The sequence below is a fragment of the Haliaeetus leucocephalus genome, unplaced genomic scaffold (assembly GCF_000737465.1).
Source record: "Haliaeetus leucocephalus isolate CR32 unplaced genomic scaffold, Haliaeetus_leucocephalus-4.0 Scaffold170, whole genome shotgun sequence".
NCBI classification, from domain to species: domain Eukaryota; kingdom Metazoa; phylum Chordata; class Aves; order Accipitriformes; family Accipitridae; genus Haliaeetus; species Haliaeetus leucocephalus.
Window position 1 is genome coordinate 963,321 of NW_010972606.1, and position 24,857 is coordinate 988,177.

The window sequence follows — 24,857 nt, forward strand, 5'->3', positions numbered from 1 at the left end:
TTGCCACAACTGGCAAAAACTCCATGTATCTAGTTAAGAAGTTAGTAAGACGATAATAGCATCTGGCTATATATAAGCTAAACATGATACCCCAGGCTTTTTGATAGTAAAATAATCTCAAAGAATAATAAATTACGTTTGATTTAGGAGATTTAGGGCAGAATTTTTTGTGTGATGAGTTGTTCTGGGAGCAGAACCACTGTTGCCTGACTTCTTGGATTTTGTCTCATAGACTTTCTGTGGGTTCTTGGGAGACACCTAATGTGTCTCATTCCTTTGAAGCCTCTCCTTCAGACTGGGCATTAGTCTTCTCAGACACTTTCAGGAAACTGAAGGGAACATAATTATCTTTGAGGCCTTTACTCCTCTGCTGAATATAGTAAATGACTTTTGAATCTGTTGGGCATTTTCAGAGGGATATGGAGAGACAAGCATACAGAAGTGTAAAGCATCGTACTTCTACAAGTTTTGTTTCTGTGAGAAAAAGATAACCTTGCTAAAACTGCTAAATTAAGTGCAAGATAATGTGTCTCCAGCATTTTTCTGCATACAGGGGGAGATTACAAAACAGAAAGGAGAAAGATGAAGAACCATGTAGCAGAGAAGAAAGAAAAGGAAAGGAAAAATCTCTCATCCCATGTTAAGATAGAGGCTGAAAGAGTGGATGGAGCTCCATTCCAAATTGGCAGAAGGCAAAAGTTGGATGTGGCCTGAAAGAGAAAGCCCTGAAGCCCGGGGCAGAATTGGAGCCAGTGTGTTTCTGACAGAATTTTGATGTGTAGATATTTCTGTTAATTCCAAATCTAAATAGGATGAAGTGGCTAGAGGTTGATTATGGAGGAAAATAATTTTAATTTCTTGCAAGTTAGACATTATGGGAGGCCCCCCCCCCCCTTATTTTAGAAAAAAATGTGAAGTTTTGCTTAGAAATGAAATTTTTATTCACCCCAAAATATTTTAAACTGACATTTTGCTTCGTTTTGTTTCCTTGGTAATGTCAGAATCACTACATGAATTTCCAAATATATCCCATTCCATCCAAGTGGTATTTTAATAATTTTAATACAGAAGACTGTTCAGGTAAGTTTTTTCCAACCGATTCTAGTTGTAGTTTGTCTCCAGGTTATAGGGATATTTTAGCGGAAGCTTCTCAGGTGCCAAGAACAGGGGGATCCCTGGTCTTTGGGCAAAAACACTTGCCTTGTTTTGGCTAGTCAAAATATGAGATCAGAAAAAAAATGTAGCTTTCCCCCAAATTCATAACTTTTCCTTTTTTTTTGGTTTGAAAATACATCTTTGACTCCCATAACATATGTTCTTGCATGTGTTTCTTGGCACTCCTGAAGGGCAGATCTATTTCTTACATGCTTGCTGCCTTAATTTTACTGGGGAATGAATTTTGTCCTGGATGTGTGTGCAGAATTCCTGTGACAGCCATAAATTTTCTTTAATATCTTTGGATACATAGAGCTTCTGTATTAATACCAAGTTGCTACCTGCCCACCAGCAAAGCCATATGCTAGCATCAAATGTTAATTGGCTATCAGTTGGGTGTTTAGTCCTACTCATCTGCTAAATGGATAGTACAAGAAACTTACACCAAAGTTAATGGAACATAATCTTTAGTCCTGTTAAATTGCTTATCTACCATAGATTTGTTCCATTAGAATCACAACACAAAATGAGTTTTTAATTTCTTTCAGCATTGCAGGCTCTTTAAAATTCTTGTTCGTTTTCCAGTGTAGACTTACAGAAACCTAGAATCGCACAGGATGGAGGGGACCTCTGGAGGCCATTGAGTCCAACCTCCGGTTCAAAGCAGGTCTAGTTAGAGCAGGCTGCTCAGAACCTTGTCCAGTTGAATCTTGAATATCTCCAAGGGTGGAGATTTCACAGCTGCTCTGGGCACCTATTCCACTTTTTGACCATCCTCATGGTAAAATTGTTTCCTTATACCATGGTCCCACTTGTGTCTGTGGCCCCGTGTCCTATCTGTGTGCACCTCTGCGAAGAACCTAGCTCTACCTGCTCTTATCCTGAGATCAGGTAGTTGCAGACAGCAGTAGGCTGAACAGACTCAGATCTCAGCCTCTCCCTGTATGCCACATTCCCCAACCATCTTGGTGGCCCTCTGCTGAACTTGGTTCAGTTTGTTAGTCTTTTTCTTTTACTGAGGAACCCAGAACTGGACACGGCACTCCAGATGTGGTCTCACAAGTGCTAGACAGAGGAGAAAGATCACTCCCCTTGTTCAGCTGGTTTCACTGTTACTAATACAGGCCAGTATGTGGTTGGCTGTCTTTGCCACAAAGACACACTGGTGAGTCTTGCTGAATGAAGTTACTCTCTATCCTAGGTGCAGGAGTTTACATTTGCTTTTGATGAAGTTTATGAGGTTCCTCTCAGCCCATTTTTCCAGCCTTCGGAGGTTCCTCTGAATAGCAGACATGCCCTCCAGAGTGGGTCATCAGATCGCCACCCCTGGTTTGGTGTTGTCTGGAAACTTGCTGGAAGTGCACTCCCTCAGCTCATCCAGGCTGTTAGTAAAGATGGGAAGCAGTATTGGCCCCAGCGTCACTAGCTGAGGGATACTTCTAGTGGCTGACTGCTGGATGGACTTTGTACCACTGATTCTAGCCCTTTGAGACCAGTATTCCAGGCAATATTTGACCCACCTTATCATCCATCCATATCTCACCGATTTGGCTATAAGGATGCTATGGGAGATTGTGTCAAAGGCTAAAATCGAGGTGAACAACATCCAGTGCTCTCCCTTATCCACAGAGCCAGTCATCTCCTCATAGAAGGCAACTGCATTAGTCAGGTATGATTTACCCATGTTAAATCAATGATGGCTGTTCCAAATCACTTTCCTGACCTTCATGTGCTTGGAAAATTACTTTGTGGGAGATTTGTTTCCTAATTTTCAGAGGCCTAATGTGAGGCTTGATGGCATATAGTTCCCCAGATTACCCTTCTTGCCTTTCTTGAGGATGGGTGGGACATGTACCTTTTCCCAGCCATTGGGAACTTCTCCAATCCTTTTCAAAGGTGATAGACCTGTGTCCATCCATTGCGGCACTCCAGTCAGGTGACCTATCCCACCGTCTACATAATCTCAGAGATGTCACAGCTCTCCACTGTGCATGGACTTCTCCCTCCTGGTTGTACCCAATGCTGTGCCTGAGAGGAGCCGCGGTGAGGCTGCTTTTACAAGGGTAGCGCAAGAGCCTTTGCCATCCTGTTGTCCCCCAGGTGCTCCCTCACTGCCTGCATGCCTTCACTTCTCTTCACAGCGTGGCAGCCCTTCCCCAGCACACCTAACTGAAAACTCTTCCCATGGTATTAGCGAACCTGTTGGCAAAGACACTCTTGCCCCAGTTTGCCAGGGGAATGCCATCCCTGCGCAGCAATCCTTGTTCTTCAGAAAGGGTCCTGTGGTCAGAGAAGCTACAGGCCTGCTTGCAGCTCTAGCCACTCAGCATTGTGTTGGCTGTGGGGTGCATCCACTCCCACCTGAGCAGTGAGCCCTCTCACTGGAGGGATTGAGGAGGTACCACCACGGTCACATCCCCATTGCTGTTATTTCAGGGCCGTCAGTCACTCATGATATGCTCAAGGTTGCTCTAGTAGTACCATTGGTGCCCACACAGATGAGCAGTCATGGAACTTAATGTTTAGCATATGGCTATTTTGGAAAAGAAGAAGAAGATAAAAGGGAAAAGAGCTTAGCAAATGAAAATGTTAGCCACTGCCTTTACTAAGGCTTGTTTTCATGGAGTTTGTAAATGGAAGACAAAAGGAACCCACTGCATAGGTATGTTGTAGCCACTGCTGTCTTTGGTAGGAATCTTTCTTAGCCAAATGCAATTGTTACAGAAGCCATGAAAACCTGCACGAGTGGGAATTCAACATTCTCAGCTCAGTTTGTTTAACGAGGGACAGGAAATGTGCCTGGTGTCTTTTCTACCCAGCTTGTCAGTAGCTCCCACTAGCAGGTGTGGGAATAAACTGGTCAACCTGGAAGTGTTCAAATTATCTCTGATGAAGAGCTGCTGGCACAAAAAATAATAGATGGAAAAGTGGTTGTTCTACAGCTATGGACAGATGTAGAAACAGAGCCATACAGCAGCTAGTGTTCTTGGGGAGGTCTTGGTCCTAGCCAAGGACCAAGCCAAGGCTACAAATTGTGCAGTAGTCTGTGCCTAGAGATGGAAAACCATGTTGGAAGGTCATAATGAAATAAGAAATTACAGAACAGTTTAAGTAATAACATATAAAAAGGAAAAGTAAGAAGTTGTAGGTCAGAAGTAGGAAAGAGTTGCTGCTTTAAGGTGGTTTTCAGGTAAGTATTGATCAGATATTGCTAGTGTTTGGTGGCTCTTCATGCTATAAAAAGCATTTGAAACATTCACCATTTCTCAGGATTGTGCTGACACACCATGTTGGACTGTGGTCCTGCCCCAGTAAGGTGGTGTTGGTCCCTCTGAGGTCAGTGGTAGGAGGACCATGCTTTAGTGCAAAGAGATGTTTAGCATTCGGTGTTGATTTCTGCATGTGGGCTAGAGTGAGGTAAGTATGGATCACACTGGAAGCAGGGAAGATGGGAAATATGTAATCGATATTGTGGTCTGATAGCTGAGGGTCTTCATCTGCAGCCGCTCAACTGGCGTCCTATAGTTCATGACAATAGTGACCAGCCAAGAACAAGGGTTCAAAGATTTCTGCCTAAGGTTGACTTTGCACTTTGAGAGCACTTGGAGTGAAAAGTGAAGCATGTTCTAAAGTCTTCTGAGGAGCAAAGTTTAAACAAAATATTGTTAAATTTATGTGCAAGTAACAAAAAATAGCCCCGTTTTAGACAAAAAATTAAGATTTAAAGGGTAAAGAGGGCTTGTGGAGACAAAGAGAGGGAAATAGGTTTAGCAAGTTGCTGCCTGGTATGGAATGAAAGAAGAAAAAACCTGAGCTGCAAACTCATCAAAAACACAGTTGTTAATTGAAAAGCTGACAGACCTGTAACTAAAGCAGCGCTTCTGGCCGCCACTATAATAAATGTAACTGTACATTTAGAGTAATTTGCTAATTTGCCTAAGTAACACCCACAGACAGCAACATGACATAAATGCATTAGTGGAAGCAACAACTATAACCAGCTCATACAGGTTCTTGGCTGCTAGATGGATGGATCAGATGAGCTGGAAAAGATTTACAAAACAGAATAGAAATGGAATTGTTAACAATATTGCAGCATACAGGATTTCTTTATTTTCCTGTTTCCCAAGAATGCTTTAAGGCCTGTAGATGCCCATACAGACTGTGGCCTGTAAGTAACATTTTAACTTGTGTGTGTGTATGTGTGCACACACCCAGAAAACTTGCAGAGATGGAGTACACATCTGCAAAATGCTAAGCATTTCAGAAGCCAAAATGGCAAAATTTGCATCTCAGCTAGTCTTTCAGGTAAATAATTGAATCTCCAGCATTCAACGTGTAATTATAAATATCTGAAAAGAGTTTCTGTTAATAAATATTCTAAAGGCATGTATGTCTTGGGTCCACAGGAAAGACTGAAACCTGTACAATCGATTTTCCTAATACAGGTGTTACAAGTGCCTGAAACATATTTCAGAGTTACCCAGATCTTTTCATTTGGCAAATAATGAGTTCAGCCATGTGGCATCTCCTCTGGGCTAGCACTGTTCTCTGTCTTCTGTTTCTGTAACCCTGAATCATGCTGTTGCATTTTATTTTTAAGTCCTACTCATGCCAACTTTTGCCACTGCACATTGGCTGGTGTTTTACATTCTCTAAATATCCTACCTCTAGGTTAGGCTTGGGGTCATCACTTAAGGTTTCTATGTTATCAACAACACATTTTTAAAATAAAAAAAAGACACAATTGCTGCTATGCAGGGTGGGTCTCATTTTCAGTAAAATATTTCTTTCTGCTCCCAATCTGTTCCAACTGTCCTCGTTCTGATGCAAATTAATAGTGCAGAAGCAAAGCTATTGAATGCAGCTTTACACAGTTTCTGTCTTTGTTTCCTCTCAGATATACTTAGAAGTTGAGCTTTTTGAGACAGGTGATGCCTGCTCTCCAGGGCAGAATCCAGTTGATAACCAAATGTAGAGTCAGGTGGAAAGTTTCTGTTGCAATGCTGCTCTCTGGAAGAACCCACGTGTGTGGGCATATATATTCTTGCCTTCAGCAGGAGGTTGTTGTAAAGTTTTTCACTAAATACGGGTTGTAAAATATTCTTGAACGTGAGTCACTTTAAATTATAGTCCACGGATCTAAGGAAGTCACTGAGAAAATGGAGCAGGAAAAAAAATGGGATAGAGGCAAACCGCGAGACTTCTCGTGTGGAATGTGGAGTTTTGACAGCTAAACCCAATCCCTGTCTTGCTTGAAGGTTTGATCTTAATGTCAGGGCGAAGAGGGCAGCAGACCCCTCTGGCTGACCCAAGTTCTGAGTCTGTAAGACCTCCTCAGTACAAACTGATAAAGACTACAGGTCTGGGAGAGGAGAGGTGACATTATTTTATGAAGCATTGTGGACGATCTTCTTTGAACCCTAATTTCTGTCAAAGAGTTATCATCACTGTCACAGTAAGTGATACTTGCAGCACAAATGGCAATTAAGTAGCAGTAAATAGTAGAGCAGGAGTCTGCAGGCTGGTTTTTAAGGTTGATGAGTTGAAAGTAGTTTCAACACATTAATGCTAAGCATGCTAAATCATAGTGTGCCCTGAAAAAGACAGTAATGTCATTTACCTGAAATCACCGGGAATTACAGTAACACATAGTAGGGATATGCTCGATTGTTTCAAATATGTGAGCATATTATAGGAATCGATAATAGTTTGTGAGTCTGTCTGTTTTCGTTTGTCAGAATTTCCATAAAACAAGTAATTTGTTTGTTTTTCACTGTTTTAGGTAGCCTGCCCTATGAATACAAGATTGTGATAGCAGGAAATCATGAATTGACCTTTGACCAGGAATTCATGGCTGACTTAATCAAGCAGGACTTTTACTATTTCCCCTCTGTTTCTAAGCTGAAGCCAGAGAGCTATGAAAATGTACAGTCTCTTCTAACAAACTGCATCTATCTTCAAGACTCTGAAGTGACGGTGAGGGGATTCAGAATATATGGCTCCCCTTGGTAAGCAGGTTTTTAAGCATACATTAAAAAAATACTGTTGATTGCTATCACATCAGCCATTTCATATGCATCAGCTATATCTGGATTGCTGTGTTAGGAAGAAAAGTAATACTCAGTTTGATAAAGTTTTTATATATTCTTGTAATGAATCAGTCCTGTGACAAAATAATGTACTTGTATTGTAAGTATTGTTAACCAAATAATGATGGGAAAAAGATAGTGTGCCTTTAAATTCTCAGCCAGGAGCAGTTCTCTAACATAGTCCATGTAGGGGGTTCTTGTGTCATAAAATGTTTTCTATTCTTAGTGAATTTATATAATTACAGGTTAATTTTATTGCAAGGGTACATTCTTTTGACAATTTCCATCCTACAGATAATATTTAAGGTTCCTTAGCATATACAGTAGTCATTTAATGCAGCAAGCTTGTTTCAGTATTTGTTGAGGCTTTTTTTTTTTTTTAATATCCCTCAGAATCTTACTTTCTTTTATACAGTAATAGCTTTCCACAAGGTATAGTTGAGCTTCTAAACTAAAGTCAACAAATCAGTGGTAACCTAGTATTTAATGGATTTTGCTCTGCTGCATAGAGTGAACACTTAGAACTCCTTGACAGTATTGGAGACGGATGGGCTTTGGCTTCCTGACTTCCATCTTGGACCTCTTGTGGGCTGCTTCTGTGTCTCTTATGTTACATTAGTACTATGTTATTTCCACTAACAGGACTGTAAATTGGGTCTTTTATGAGCATTCGGTATATATTTAAAATAAGTAAAAATTTATTTTAAAAGGCAGGTTTTTAAGGGAATCTGTTTTTCTTCCCTTTAAAATCACATCAGGCTGGAATGTAGCAAACAAGTTGTCAAACCTGATGCATATACCCCAATGTGAATTTTCAGTGTGAATAAACTGTGAAGTCTCTTGGATTTTTTTTTAATGAAAATTGGCATTTTCCCATTTGGTTACTTGAGATGGGTGTTAATTTTCTCTGAGCTTATTATTCTACATTTGTCTACATTAAATAGCTTCTCTTCTAAATGCACCCTTCTCTCTCTCCGTCTTAAATCTCCAGCTCTTTCTGGGTTTTTTATAACCTACCCACCTGCTGTGTTGTAGTTCATCTTCCTCTTGTGTCTACTGTGTATTCAATCAATGTACAATTTATTTCATTTCCCAAATTATTAAGGAAGATATTAGATAGTATCAGTCCCAATATTAACTTCTGAGAAATGCCACTTGGCATCTCTTCCCATTTTGATGTTCAACTGTAAATACTGTAATTATGCTCTGTTTACAATATGTCTGGCAACTTCATATCTTCATTGCAATATTCATAACCAGGCACCATATTTCCAGTGTCAGTAATAATTTTCCAGGCAGTAAAGTACCAAAAGTCTTATTAAAGTCTAGATAAATTAAATTAAAGCAAAACACTACCTATAAAGTAGCACTAAGTAGAGGCTAAAGGAAACCATTTGAACTTTCTGGGTATGGTTAGATCTGTAAAAATCTGTTCAGAAAACTTTCGTCTACCCACTAACCCATAAATAATGTTTCTGTAAAATCAGAACTGCTGCATTCCCTTTGTGCACTAATCCTGTCATTTTGCACAAGTTGTCTAAGCTATCTGGCATGACCTATTCTTCATGAAAAAAGATTGCTTTCTATCATTTATGCACCTTCAGATTATATCTAAATTTCCACACTACATATTTCACAGTGTTGCTAACTCATCTCCCACCCCTCATGGTCCTGGAAGATGGGTGTTGTAAGGTCCTTTGAAGATCTTTGCTTAACTCCATATGGGAGAGAGTCTTGATGCAAGTCTTCCAGCTAAACTGGTTTTTTTGCTTGTTACTATGCAGTGCTGAATGAAGTGTCCATGCTAGTTGATGTCATGTCCAGTGGAAACAGCAACAACAATAATAGCAATAATAAGTTGTTCTTCATTAGTCTATCAGAACAGCAGATGCAGAAGTAATAAAGTCTCATCAGCCAGCCCACCAGTCAGAAAACTTAGGAAGAGGAACAGCTATTTTGTGTGGGTTAAACTAGCTGCCTGCTAGATTGAAGGCTGTAGTACAAATCCGTGCCTACTGATGACTACTGTTCTTTAGCATTTCTTTTTGCTTCTATACTTCATTCACCCTGAAAAGAGAGGTTAGTCATAGCCTCTCTGGGAAATCAATCTCCATTTCTTTCTACATCATAGTAATGTAATCTCTAAAAACCTACAGAACTTTGGTGAACTTTCCATGGTGAATCTTTTTTTTGCCCTTGCGTCACGAAGCCAGTCCTTTAGAAAATGCTTTTGAACCTAGTCAAGACTTAGAGTTCTTTAAGATCTCAGAACTCAATAAAAAAGCTACATTTCATGCAGTTGCTTGTTTAGTATCCTAAAACAATTTTCTTTTCTAGCCTTGAAAATATGCATCTAGCTTTTTGAATGGATTTGTTTAATTGGAGAACTCCCAATTACAGTTTATGTTTGTTGTCCATATGTGACTCTATTTAATAAGGTGAGCTATCTAGAAATTAATAGGCTGGGGCCCCAGATCCTGCCTTTCCGTTTCTGGTTACAGCCCTGACCTTTTGTCTTACTTCACCCTTTGTAAAAATAAGTACAAGCTAGAGATATCCCTCCTTTATAAAACAGGTTAATCTATAGTTGCAAAGTACTTCAAGAACGCTGGAGTAAGGTCTGAGTGAATGCCAACCAGCATTAACTTGGTGTGTTTACCTGTAGCCATCTGCATTTTTATGTATGACCTGTACACAATTCATTGTACTTCTGCTTAAGATGTTTTAGTTGCTTGACTGGTTTGTGTAACATGCCAGTCTCTAAGGCCTTTTAAATATGTACCATTTGTGTGTGGTTAAATATTTTCAATAGCTCTTGGGTATTTTGACCTCTATTATTATCTAAAACTCAGTGGTTATTTTTAATTGCAGAGAAAAAATGGGACACTGTTTTGTCTCAGAAACCAATGCTCTAACTCTGCTGGGCTCCAAGGGCAAGATTTCAAGTGCCAGACTGAGCCTCTATTCACTAACGAAAATTTAACTGCCTTAAATGTTAATTACGCTAGTATTATCATCAAGCAGGGAGCAGCCATTTTGAAATACAAGCTGCAAAGCACAAAAGCTGCTATTTAGGAATTAGTATTTGCAACACTGGTATTTTGGACTGTGGATTATCAGTATAGATGATGAGGGAGAGGGGTGTAAAAACATTAGATGCTTCATGAGAAACTTGGGAAATCCAAGATGTTAAATGTGTCAAAAGCAACCTTGAATTTTAAGGGTGGCTATCTCTGGCCTAGGCAGCTGATGCTTTTGACAGTGCCCTGTACAGTATTGGTTGCCAGATCTGGATGAGCAGGGCATCAGTAAGAGTGCAACATGCTTCCTTCTAGTGTAGCCCAGATGCTGGGAACCGTTGGGGTTTTCTCCCATATAAAGCCGGGACACCATGATTTTTTTCATAAAAAGCTAGGCACAGGAAGATGCACTCTGGTTTCATCCCAGCAAAACACAGGACATGGCCAGAACATATTCGCAGACCTGGAAGCGATCTTGTGTAGAGAATAACCATAGTCGCTGTGAATGTAAAACAAAGACTTTGGTTCCTCAGTAGCATTTATTATAAATTGGAAAGCTTCTGGTTGGAAAGTACTTTTAAACACCCTAATTTATTCTGGACTGCTATGAGAAAAGTCAAACTGGCAGATAGAATAACCCAAATAATTCTATGTAATAATTCTATATAATGTACTTTTGACTGCTCAGCCTTCCCAAAGATGAAGCCATTTTCCAGAGGGGTTTAATTTATTTTTTAGTAACATACAAAATCATAACACAGAAGTGAAAATAGCGCAAGCAGAAACACCAGAGAGGTTGCAGAGAAACCAACCCTAGGTGTTTTGAAGACTTGGCTAGATAGTCGTGGCTGACCAGATCTAGTGGTGGTGAGTGGTAGGGAGTGGTAGGTTGGACTAAAGATCTCAAAGGTCTCTTTTGAGCAATGTTTCTGTGATTCTGTCAATCCCACTATGGAGCTAGAGCTAGGTGTCAGTGTTGATACCTGAAATGAACAGGTATCAACAAAGTCCTTACAAGAGGGAGCTTTGCTGTTGATATCAAACTACCTACAAGCAGTAGATGGTCCCAACAGGTAGTTTGGAAGTCAGGAAGCCGAGATAATAGTGGAAATTTGAATTTGGATTTGAAGCAGAAGGTGTTTTCTGCGTCATCAGACTGGGTATTATCTCTATGACAATGTCATTCATGGAACCATATTAATAAATGATTAGTGAGTATTTCAGTTATAGATTTTCAGCGTTCTATTATAGTTCATTACCCCACAATGTGTTACTATTTTGCGGGTCAGGGTTTTAGTGTTAGCTACAGCTGGAATGAAGGTAGGCTATACAACCCACGTGTGCTTCTGCACTGCTGAAGATTTTAATTGCACAATTACAAACTGTTTGCGCAAAACCCCCTGATGCATTCAGTGCACAAGATCTGCTGTGCTTGCTGAATGAGTCAACTATATATTATTCCTTTTATAGTCATTATTCAGAATTGCCATGTAAAAATAAATGTCTATAGATGTGCACGTACATTTTTGTCTCAACATGAGAACACCTCTCTGAGGTTCATTCATACTTGCATTTGTGGTCCTGAGTGTTGCTACATCTGCTTCTCTGCTGCACAAAGTTCCAATAATGGACTCTGCCCTACTACGTGTTTTTTCCATTGAGTTTTTTACAACTGGATGAGTAAATAACTAGGCTCTCTGTTCTCCTGTTGCATGCAATAACTACTGATATGACCTGAAGACTAATGAATTGACGCCTAATCAATAATCAGAAGCTGTTTGTGTCTGGCAAAGGTTATACTGGCTGTTCCCCCAAAGTCTAATATTGCACCCCGCCTCAAATTCATAGAAAAGATGTGCATCTGCAGAAGAACAGGTATTCTGTGTGTATGCTCTGATCTTGTGGAAAATGGCAGGAATTCAGTGGCATTTTCTATTAAGAGGTGGGTATTGTGCATTAACGGCAGGTTAAGAGTACACATTTTACTTGACATAGCAAAAGAAATACAAGTGGCAGAAGGAAAACGTCTTCCTAGCCACTGAATTTCCATAATGCTTCTAAGCAGCTATACACAACTGCAGGAGAAACTTTGGTCCTCCTGCTTTCAAACAGGCATACAAGGTGGCACGAGAGCATTTTATCTCTTTCAGTGCTTTTTTTCATTTTTCACAATGTGGGAAAGGAAGGGACAATCAAAGCCCACTTGCCAAACATATGACAATTTGTTGTGGTTTAACCCCAGCCAGCAACTAAGCACCACGCAGCCGCTCACTCACTCCCCCCCACCCAGTGGGATGGGGGAGAAAATTGGGAAAAAGAAGTAAAACTCGTGGGTTGAGATAAGAACGGTTTAATAGAACAAAAAAGAAGAAAATAATAATGATAATGATAACACTAATAAAATGACAACAGCAATAATAAAAGGATGAGGCTGTACAAATGATGCGCAGGGCAATTGCTCACCACCCGCCGACTGACACCCAGCCAGTCCCCGAGTGGCGATTCCCTGCCCCCACTTCCCAGTTCCTATACTAGATGGGACGTCGCATGGTATGGAATAGTTTGGGTCAGGTGCCCTGGCTGTGTCCTGTGCCAACTTCTTGTGCCCCTCCAGCTTTCTCGCTGGCTGGGCATGAGAAGCTGAAAAATCCTTGACTTTAGACTAAACACTACTGAGCAACAACTGAGAACATCAGTGTTACCAACATTCTTCGCATACTGAACTCAAAACATAGCACTGTACCAGCTGCTAGGAAGACAGTTAACTCTATCCCAGCTGAAACCAGGACACAATTTCATTGTTCTAAATGACATATTGGCCTGGATAGCTTAAAGAAGCCCTTTAGGAAGAGTTTGCCTCCAGACTCATTATCCAGAGAGTGGATTTTTTCTTGGCTTTGATTATCTGGAGGGATCTATTCCTATGAAACAGAACCTCATTTTTCTTTTTGTAGAATTACAGTTTTTTCTAGTGTCTATGTATTCTCATTTCCTCCTTCATTCTTTTGTTATAGGCCATCTGGAACTTCAGAAACTTTCATTTCCCAGTCAGGGAAAATGGGAGAGCAGAGATTGATATCAGCCTAGAAAGACATTTGTGACCATTTGTCCTGAAATGACAGGCGCTGCGGCTGGACTCCTGGGTTTTTGTAGCTTCTCTCCAGTGGAACATTGAATAGATATGGCCGCTGCATGTTTACACATGGGCCAACAGCTCTTGTACAACATTGTTGCTCAGATAATGGGAACTGAGTGAAGAAAGTTAGGGCTGTGTATGTGGGGAGTGGTTTTTTTCTGTTCAAGTATTGTTTTTACTGAGCTTAGCATTCTGGGTCAGCGCCATTCAGTGAGCTGTGGCTGTGTCAGAGAAGATGGCTGAATTCCTTCAGTGTAAAAGACATCAACCCGTAGGTTGCATTAGTGAGTATCAGCCACCAGCTCAGCCCAAAGCAACCTTGACAGGGGGCTTATTCTCCAAATCATCATCCCACGTTGGTGTGAGGGCTGGAAATTTACTACAACCTGTTGGCCCTTTTCTTGGTGCACTACAGCTATCTGTACTATTCCAGTATGCAGCCGAGTGTCTTCACTCAAGCTGTATAGTCCAGTGTGATCGGTAGTGCTTAGCTATAGGTGTGTAACTCATCTGATTTGTTATTTTCTTGTCTGATTTGCTTTTTCATCACAAAGTAGGTGATTTTGCTATACTCCTTCTCAAATGTTCTCTCTCTTCTTTGCGTGTGTGTGCACACGCACACACGCACGTGTGCACTTTGGATAGAAAGACTGGTAACTTCTATGTGTAATTGGGGTAGTTTCAAAGACCATGCAAAGGGCAAAATGGGGCAGACTTATTTTTGTTCCACACAGACTCCAGGCCACCCATACCCTAGGTCTCCGTTTCAGTGCCTTCCTCCTCCATCTTTTCAAGAACAGCTATAATAGTCTCTTTCATTCCTCACTGAACTTGGTTTCCATCAGTAAAATAATGTAGCAAAGATTTATAGATTCATTTCATGAGAGGGACACGCTTTCATTTTGCCTGTGATGAATCATTTAATGTTTACTTGCCCAGACCTTGTACAAATCTTTACAGTCATTGAGGTGAACATCAATTAAAATGAAACTGTATTAAAATAAAATATTGACTTCATTTAATATAATATACCTCCCAAGTTGGGAGTGTGGCTTCTGGATAGAGCAGCGGCAGCAGCAGCAGTGCAAGTTGTTACATTGCAGGTTTCATTCCCTATAAAATTCACAGAAAATAATAACTTCTGCCTCAAAGTGACCACTCTGCTTCTTAGTTCTTATGCCCCCTTTCAAATCTGCAAAAAACTATTCAGAACCTTGCACATGACTAAAATATATAGGGACTCAAAAATTTGTGTTATTGGACAAAACCATACTAGAAGTTTTTCCAAGTAAAATAGCTGATCCTCCTGTGTTCTTTCTGCACCCTCACTTGGCCAAAAGATAAAGGTACAAATAACTAAAGTGCAATTGCTTTTGTACTGTTTTCTAAAGCAATAAAATACCACTCTCAAATTCTTGCAAACCTCAGATTAAGTAGATTTTTGAGCAGGTGGCTTGTTTGCATGTCTAGATCTGTCAGTGCTACAGTCTTGTATGGATGGATGTGGAAATGCTGGATGTGGACATATTACAGGGTGCTGGGTTTTGGTTGCTCAGAAATGTTTTAAAAATGGTAGATATTCTGTGATTTTTAAAGTTGGAAACTATTTGGAGCTTTTTAAATTAGTGACTTTGAGGCAGGCAATGTAAGTGAGTAATTTGGGTAGACTGACATGGTTCTTGAAGAAAATTAAAATCATGAATGGGAATAATAGACTCCACTCGTTATTTAGAATTGAGGCATCTCTAGTTTCAGAAATTTTAGGGAGAAGGTTGGCGTCTAAGCCTACATGATCTGGCTGCTTTACTCTGGTTAGAATGCTAAAGATGTTTTATTTCAGCCATTCAGAAAAAGGTAGGTAAGATGTGACAGGTGTGTAAGAAATAGCAATGTGTTGAGAGAAAGTAAAATTCATCATCCTGTTAAAATATATTAATTAACAGTCTGAGGCACATAGGTACAGGTTTAGTTGTATTTTAATAGAATGCTGGAGTGATATTTTTATTTCCTCTTCCATACTTATCAGAAACCATTTTCCATTTTGGAAAGTGCTGCTCTAAAAACACTTAAAACCACAAAACACTGTAGTTTAGTTTACAGCATATGGAAGATCATAAGAATGGTTTTTCCTGTGAAATGATTTTGATCTATTAAATTCAGCTGTTCAGGGAAGGTGGTGGGGAGAAATGTAAGATACTGAACTCCTGAAGTGTGAAAGGTTTTCCAGTGGCAGAAGGTGAGACTTAAGAGCGCATTCTGGCTGTTTTAACATCAGAAACAGATCACTGGATCATTTTTCTCCTCATTTTTTCTTTTTTTTTTTACTAATGGCACTTTGCTAAAAGTGGTGCATTTCACGTGATAAACACGTCTTGGAAAGCAGTTATTTACATGACTTGGAAATACAGTAATGTGAGTCTCATTCAGTAGATACTAGGTATACAGGTGCTATTGCTCATGTGAGCAATCATACTGAATTCAGGAGAGGTCTTTTTAATGAACACTTCTGTACAAATGAAGTGACTGAAATGAATTAGCAAGAACCATTAACATTGCTGGAAAAAAAAGTGTATGGAACAAAATAAAAATTTCTCAGAGACGCCAAGTGAATTTTCTATAGCATGTTTAAAGAACATCGTTATTAACTAATTAAACTCTGCAATAGGTATGTAAGTGAATGAAAATGTAAAATGAACTACACTTAATGTAGCCCATAAATATCATCAAAGAAGTCAGACCAATGTGATAAATTCTAGTTATTATGTGCTCCTGAGAAATTTTATTTTTCCATTTCCCACAAGATTTTTTTTCAAGTCACAGCAGTTTAGAACATCCCTTTTTTCTTTTCTTGTTAATGAACGTTCCAGAGAATGTTTTCTCTCAAATAAAATTTCTTCCCAACATTGCCCAGGGCTGAGGAGTCTGGAACAGTTCAATCCTAGAATAGTCACAATGGAGGAAAACAGTAAGTCAAACACCTTTGCATGCTGCTTACTTGTATGTGTTTGCGTATTAGGGATACGGATCAATTCTCCAACACATTTCACAGTGACCTCTTGCAGAGTGAGCTTAATGAGTTCCTGAAGCCAAAGATGCTTTGCATCCTCTTAGCAGTTGTGTTCCTCCACTGTGTACAGTGTACATATCTGTACAAGTAGGCAGGACATTACACTGCCTATGTGTGCATGTATGCTGAATATAGACCAGAAGTTATGTTGTTTTCACATAACATTTTTGGACAAGACCTGTTTCTGGTAATGTCTGAACACATTGTGTGGCTTTATATTTCTGTATGTTAGTGGGGATTTGCATTTAGTTGTTTTGTTGCAATGTTTCTAGCTTTAGTTAAATTTGAGAGCAGTCGAAAAATACATTCCTTTAGTTTAATTAGCTTGGTAGAAAAAAGTCCTTTCTTGGGCAGTAATTATTAGTTGTATATTATTAAAAGGAAGTAGTTCACATTCAGTTACTTAGCAGAAATAATTGAATCTTCTGATCCAGTAAACTAGCTCACTTTGGATTCAGCTGGTTTTTAATTTAAGACCTATAGAAGAGGAGACCTGTAATCTCACTACAGGGAATTGGCTTCACTTTCCTGCAGTTCATAAACCACAAGAGTGAAATTGCAATCCCCCACAGCAGTTTTCTCTTTATTTTTCACATTTGCTTGAAAGTTTAATTTTATGAGACAGAGCTGATTTTAAAGTTTAAAGTGCTTTTTTTGTTGTTCTGGTGCTTTTTTCCCCATTTTTTCTTGAACAAAAGGACTACCAGCTCTATCTGTAGTCTGGGCTGTAGTCTCAGACAGCAGCAATTTCAGGATGTTTCAAAGATGTAAACACAGTTGGGTACTGTGATGAGCCCTTTGGCGATATTCCAAGAGAAACACAAATAGCTAACTAGTTTGGAGCGGATCTACATGGAGCTGATTCTCAGCTGGAGTAAACTGGCAGAGCTCCACTGGCTTTTGAGCCATTTACACCTGGTGAGAATCAGCCTCCCATACTTCACAGTAGCTTGTATGTATGCATTTTCCCTAGGTTTTTACACAGTAGATGCATTACTACATTAAGAAGTAGATTGTAACTTTACGTTGTGCTCTGCATGAAGAACGGTAAATTGAGTCACCATCACAGGAACTAATTGTAACAGAGTTATCTGAGTTCTTTCTCTTTTCCCTGACCAGATTTTAAGGGGAAAAGTAATTTACCACTTGTTGTGAAGCTGTTTAACATCAGAACATTTCCTTTGGATTTGTTGTTCATAAAGTAATTTTATTTAATAAATTAGCGTTGTTTAATATGAATTAATATGAGGATTTTCTTCCCCAGTAAGAAAGTGAATTGGAACCAGTATTACAACACAGGGCTGCACCTGTGTGTCAAATATTTCTAATTATGTAATTTACATCAGATAAGTATATGGTTTTTTTTTAAGGTTATCTCAGAATTCCTAGGTAGCTGAACGAGCATCCAGGTGTTAAAGCTGTACCTTTTTGGTATAAAAAGTTATATTGTAGCAGTTGGTTTCCACCACTGTACTGTGGGGTGAATTTAGGACTGCAGGAAAACATGAATTTGGAATTTAGGATTGCTTGGATGTTGTTCACTTCAGGTAGAAACATGGCATATGAAGTATCAGTATGTGCTTTTTTAAACAAGAAGTAAGTTCATCTGTTGCTAAATTGATAATGTTAAAAATAATACACTTTACACATATATGCACACATGCTGTATTAATTTATTAGTTTTGGAAGCATCTTCATGCTTGTTTAACTCAAAATGACTTTGAATTTTCTAAGGAAAAGAAGGTAAAAAAACAAAAAGGAAGGAAAACCAGAAAAGAACTGGCAGACAGTTAGTCCATATGGCCTAATTACTCCTGGTATTTTGAGAAAAGAATGTAAACCTGGTGGGTTCCTAAACTGAGAAGTGGCTACTGTGAGGGCCTTTTTTATCGATTCTCAGTGCACCTATTACACATCCTATGTATTTCAGTCATGTTTCATCTAGAAGAGGCCTTCCAGGAGCTGCATCATAAACCCCCCCCCCCCCAAGAATAGCACCCCCATTTGCGGGGCTATTCCATTTCCTCAGTTAGCAAACTTTTGCAAACTCTTAGAGGACTACAGTAAACACTGCCTAGCTGGATGTGTGGAAGAACATTTTTTTGTCTTTAGCTGTCTGGTCATCTGATGATAGTGAAAAACTGTAAAGATGCCATGCATAGATGGGCTTCAAATTATTTTTCCTTACCGATTGGACCATTCATGGCAAGTTTTACTTTTAAAATGAGATGGTGACTGTACTGTGGTCAGAGGGGCTGTTAACTCCTGTCTCTTACTCCTTCTTCTTTCTATGACTATCACCTACCAGTATCTGAAGTACAGTCTGGATAACCTGGCTGTACCTGTATTTTTACATGCTGAGAATCAGGGAGACTGAGGTACCAGACTGAGACATCAGGAACTCAAGACCTTAAGCCCTGCATTAAATCCGTAAGACCATACTGAAAGTCTGTACAGTTCTACATCTGTACTCTCAGCATTGAATCTTTGGCTAATTATTGCAAATTAGCTTTTATGTTTGTTTGTTGGGTTTATTTTATTATTTTTACAAAATATCAGATGGGATATTATCATTTTCCTCCCAGCAGAATGAAATAAACTATTTGCATTTGGTGTTGGCATGTTTTAAATTCAGTCTTTCATTAATTTTTCTCCTTACCTGTTATCTTCTGTTTTCTTGTTATGAAGATAAAGTAGATTTCATTTTATTTTTCATTGTTTTATAACAGATTAATGTTTAGAAATGATCAGTTCCTATTAGTCACAGCTCATTCTTTCTTCTTTCTAGTCGGAGATGTATGAAATCCTTTACTAAACAAAAGATGAATGATTTCATGTGTAACTCAAATTGCAAAAGAAATAATTACTGACAAAGGGCCCTATTCTGATTTTTACCCTCCTTTCCTTTTGTGAAAACAATAATTCAATTTGATTCAGAGTTTCAAGAATGACAACCTTGGATGCAAAGCAAGTAAGGCAAAAACCCAAGAACACAGCAAACTTCCCCATGGAAGATATGTTGTCTCTTGTGGCCAGCAGACTGATAGAGGATCTGAGTTCAGTTTGCTGCTCACTACAGCCTCCCGAACTAACACTGTGCAAGCCATCTTGTGTTTTAGCACCTACATTCCCCTCCCTTCTGCTTTCTCCTTTCCACCTGCTGAGCTGTACTTCGTGGCCATGTGTTCCAGGGGATAATCTCTTATGAAATTAACCATCATTTGCATTTATTAGTTTTAAGTATAAGGCCTTAGCTTTCATCAAAAAAGCCCAAGTTCCAATATTATGAATGAGTGAATCCAAGTTTCTTTTTTTGCATAATTTAATTCTTTTTTTACACTGCTTTCGTACCTCTTCTCTAAAATCATACCACCCTTGTCTCTCTCCCATGGAGGTTAGTCATAATACTCAGTCACCTCAAAACTTCTGAAACCTGTTTTTCTTTAAATCTCAGTTATGCTGTTAAAAGGCTCAGATGCCAAGGTGTTGGGACAGTATTTCATAGCCTACAAACAAACAGTGCCCTGCCAGTCCTTCTTAGCACTAATGGCCTAATAGCTAGTTTCATCCCTGCCTGCTTTGGACAGTCCTCTTGAATGCAAGGAAGAAAAGATGGAAAGATGAGTGTTACTTCACAACTGCTTTAGATGTTGAAACAGCCAATACCGCCCCCGCCCCCCCCAAAAAAGGTGAACTTTTATGAATCCTTACTCGGAGAGAAAATTGACTAAAAAGCAGTAGAAATACTTAGTACATTGGTTAGTTACTTACCAAGGAAAGGCTGAAAAGGCAATTACAGAGACTGGGTAAATTAAACTAATACAGCGATGGGGAGCATAAAAATATAAACACCTGAAGGATGTGAACACCAGGCATACAAGGAAGGTATACAGTGTATATAGTACTGTATAACTGTGTTTGCAGGACTGTAGCTAGTTATAATAGTAAGATAAAATCAAGACTAGGAAAAATTAGACTTAAATCTCCAACAGTGAGATTTCTTGGTCTGGGAATCTGCATGTGTTGGAATTTTGCCTGTTATTGCCACTGCTTTTTGGTGCTCCATGGCCCTTGACTGGTTCCTTCTACCAGTATGACTGTCAGCATGCATAGTCCAATCTTGTAAATATTGAATATATGCAGCTCTGCAATTGTCAGGAAGGGGCGCAGGAATGAGAAGACTTGATTTGGTCCATTCTTTTCCCACTGAGCTTCTTTACAGTCACTGGCCAGTATCTGTTTATTTTCTGATAGGAGAAGAATGACAACTGTTGTGGAGGAAAGACTAGAGCAAGTTACACATGTTTGTGAACCTTTGAAATTCATATTGTAAGTAGAGGAATTCTAGTGAGAGAACTTGCCTTTCAGCTACAATAAAGATTTGTGTAGGAAACTTTATAGAAATTAGGAGGTACATTGATCGTTGTGTTTTAGTTCTGTATTTTTTGCTACCGAGGTGTTTGCAAGATGCTGCCCACCAGTCCCCTTGATAGACTAAAGGCTATTCAGTAAGTTGCCACCCATAGCTCTCCACAGGTATTGGACTATGCAAGGCAGTTTTCCCTTGAAGTCAAAGAGAGTAATTGCATGCCTACTGGTGGCAAGATTTGTCTTGGTCAACTGGACAACCTAGATGCAGCTGCTACTGTAAATCTTGTAGTCCTGAAGTTCTGGGGGTAGCTGACACCCCGCAAGCACTATGGGCAGCGCCGTGGTGGGAATATTTCTTCGACTGCCCACTGGCTGCCTGCCCTGTTCGTTTGTAGCCGATGACCAAGTACGGTGGAGGGTCCCCTTGAGCTGGTAAGTGTACAGAGAGGAAGGAATCCATTCTTTAAAGTTAAAATGTTTAAATTGAATCACGGTAATGGAGAAATCAGATTTCACTCTCTTCTTGCTTGTAATAGAACAATCCATGCACATTGATAGTTTTCCCCAGTCAAGTATCCTTTTTTGTGTCCCCTTTTTGTATGTCTGCTGAGCAGACTGAGATGGGTACCAGTGGTTTGAAAATTGAAAATCTTCAATTTTCACGTAAATTACAGGTCAAATCTGTGTAGTGCATCACTGCCCCTTACAGTAAATCACATGTAAAACTAAGTTATGCCACATTTAAATGACAAAAGAATTCTTGGACTATGTGGTAGCTCTTTCCCGGTAGTAGCTGAAGAAAAGAAAAAACTAATAAATAATTAAGGCGGTAATATGTTTGACCACTGTTTTATTACTGTGACTTTTTTCTGTTATTATTGTAACAGAAATGCCCCTTTCAAAGACAACTAAAGCGCTAATGATAGCTAAGAAGGTCATTCCTAGGAGGTTAAACTGGTTTAATTAGAATTTATGAGAAGGTTACTATAAGAGTGCAGAAAGATGTTAAGGGGTTAACCTATAAGAGATTACATTGTAGTCAGTGTTCTGTTAAAGTTTGAATTAATTTTTCCCATGGGTTTTTCACATTCTAATTTTCAACTAAATGAGACATCTGTTTCAGAAAAGGAAAATTTGCTATGGTTGTCATAGCAACTATCATTCTGTAAGAAAATTATTCCAATGGTTACTTTAGAACAGAAAGATAGAAATTCAGTACATAAAGCAACATCCGATTGCTAGCACAAATTCTGATAATTCAGCCCTTTTTGTATGGTAGATTATTTGACCTGCAAGACTTGTTCATATGTTTTTAACATAAGGTTAATTGTGCTGTAAACAAATTCCCTTCCAATATATTTCCCCCCTAGAGTCTTACGTGTAGACAATCATTATTCTTATCATAATAATAATACCGTTGAATTTCAGTAGTATGTGGAGAGACTCAACCCGTTCGCTTTAAGAAGATAAGACCTAAATCAAAGTACATTTCTACACATGAGCGCTTCGCTTCAGAGGTGAAATACATTCATGATGTATGTCTTTAATTGCCAAATACATTTTTCTTGGGGTTTTTTTGAGAACAGCGGATTTTTCTCTTACAGAACATACATGACAGTATTTTCTTTGTAAACCGTAAAATACTATTGAAAAGTAATTAATTAAAAGATTGCACTTCTCCTGAGCAAGCAGTAAGTGGGGATCTAGAAATTCAGTGCTTGGTATGAAGACTTTAACTTTGCTTTCAGGTTCCATCGTAAATGGAAATTTTAGACAAAGTTGTCTTTGCACGATATCCAGGTCACAGACTCATTAGTTGGTATTAGAGAAGATTTTTTTTTTCCTACTCGGAAACTTTGATGGCTGTTTTGCAATAAATTTTCAGAAAAGGGACTTGGGATTTATAAAATCCCTGTGTGCGTATAAAGATGGTTTTGCTTTGGGGGTGGGGGCACCGAAGTGTATGATTTTTCTTTCTTCTCTCAGATAGAAAGCACACCGACATCCTCCGCTGAATCCTTTCTTGGAATTCAGATTTTTTTCGCCAGAAATATTCCAGACATTTCTCTCGATCTCGGGATTGTCACAAAAGACAGCATGATGGCAAATCACACAAGTTGTAACATCTCCCCTTCACAAAAGAACAGCTCCAGCATGCATAACTTACCAGCCCTGCGCTCAGGCGGCGACGCGCTGCAGTCACCACAAAGGGAGGGAGGGAGGGACGGGGGAGTGCTTCTTGTCTTAATAAGCAGATCATGCCTATTCATGAGGGGAAACGGGCTTTTGGAGAAGTGGCCGTGTACCGGCTAACCCTACTAGAGAGAGGCAGGCAGAGACTCTCACAGCTGCATGTGCCATTCGTGGTCTTTTGGATTTCAGCAGGATTAAGCTGACTTCTGGCGAGACCTGTGGCGGTCGCGATTATTTCTCTTCATAAATGCTTCATTGTATCCTTAAAATAATGATTCCGTAGGTTTTTGACCTTTTCTTCTTGGGCAAATGTTGGTCTTTCCCCTCGGTGTCGTTCTCGGGGGGCGGAATGGCCACGGCCGGTTGTGCGGGGCGCGGGACGAGGGCACAATTCTGTCCATGCCCCACAGCGCTGGGGGAGCGACGGCTGGGAGCAGGGCCTGTACTCGCTGAACCCATCAGCGGCTTTACGAGCGTGATTTACTATGCCGACACTTCCTTTGCCTCCTGTTTACCCTTGCAAATATTTTCTGTCGGTGAGATTTTGCTCCTGGAAAACTTGCTCCGGGCCTAAAGATGATTTGCCAAACAGTTGAATATTTTCCTCTTGGTGAGGAAAGATACTTGGCTGTAAGGTGTGGAATGCAATCCTGAGGCAGGAACGGATGGACAGTTTAGAAAGAGCCTGACCTCTGTATATTTTTATAAACCCTCCCCCTTCTGTAATATCTGAGCACCTCACAGACTTCAGTGTATTTATTTTCAGGGCATTCCTGTGAGATAAAGACACTCCCGTTCTGTCAATGGTGAGCTGAATGTGAAGACAGACCAGGGTTTGGTTCTGTGTGACAGTGTTACACGGTAACGTCGCTGGTAGCTTACTGCAGAGTAAGTCAGTAACTGGAATCATAGAATCACAGAATCATCTGGGTTGGAAAAGACCTTTAAGATCATCAAGTCCAACCGTACACCTAGCACTGCCAAGTCCACCGCTAAACCATGTCCCCAAGTGCCACGTCCACACGTCTTTTAAATACCTCCAGGGATGGTGACTCAACCACTTCCCTGGGCAGCCTGTTCCAGTGCTTGACAACCCTTTCGGTGAAGAAATTTTTCCCAATATCCCATCTAAACCTCCCCTGGTGCATTTCCTCCTGTCCTATCACTTGTTACTTGGGAGAAGAGACCGACCCCCACCTCACTACAACCCCCTTTCAGGTAGCTGTAGGGAGCGATCAGGTCTCCCCTCAGCCTCCTAACGAGACCATGAGTTACTGCCCCAGCAGAGGAAGGCAAGAAGTCATGTACCTGTGAGCCAGGTGCTCTTCGTTCTGTGAGGAAGGGCTGCTAGGAGTTGAACAGGTAACCAGAAAAGTGTCATTTCATATCCCCGATACAGGGATATGTCTTTTTCTTAGCCAGCCCCTTTGGTCTGAGCAACCTGACTCAGAAGGTTTCCGCTTCACTGCTACTGGTATTAGCATCTCTTCTTCACACACCTTCTTCACCTGCCTCATCACAGCTTCTGGAGGCTGGGATATATTTCTGGTCCCAATGGCAGATGTACAAAGTTTCACCTTTTTTTTTTTTCCCCTGGGACACCTGTTTATCCAGACCCTGGTTATCCAGGGTGTGTGACGAAGAACTAGGAGATGAGCTCTTGGCTGTGGACACAGAGAGCCTTTCAGTCATCTGTTTAGTATAGTCGAGGCTCTTTTTGTCTATGAAAGAAAGGCAAGAAACCTTCTGCAAAGCCCCCTTCTTCCTTTCCTTTTACCAGAACTTTCTTTTCTACCCTCGGGTAAGCCACATCCCTTTTTTTA

General features: G+C 39.9%; 1 protein-coding gene across 1 annotated transcript in view; it reads left to right on the forward strand.

The window, feature by feature from the left end:
• The window catches only part of MPPED1 (metallophosphoesterase domain containing 1), a 49,683-nt gene that overhangs the window by 14,234 nt on the left and 10,592 nt on the right, over positions 1–24,857 (forward strand). The window contains exon 3 of the mRNA XM_010563587.1: positions 6,941–7,166. Coding sequence (XP_010561889.1) covers positions 6,941–7,166 — 226 coding nt within the window. The remainder of the gene's footprint in view (positions 1–6,940; positions 7,167–24,857) is intronic.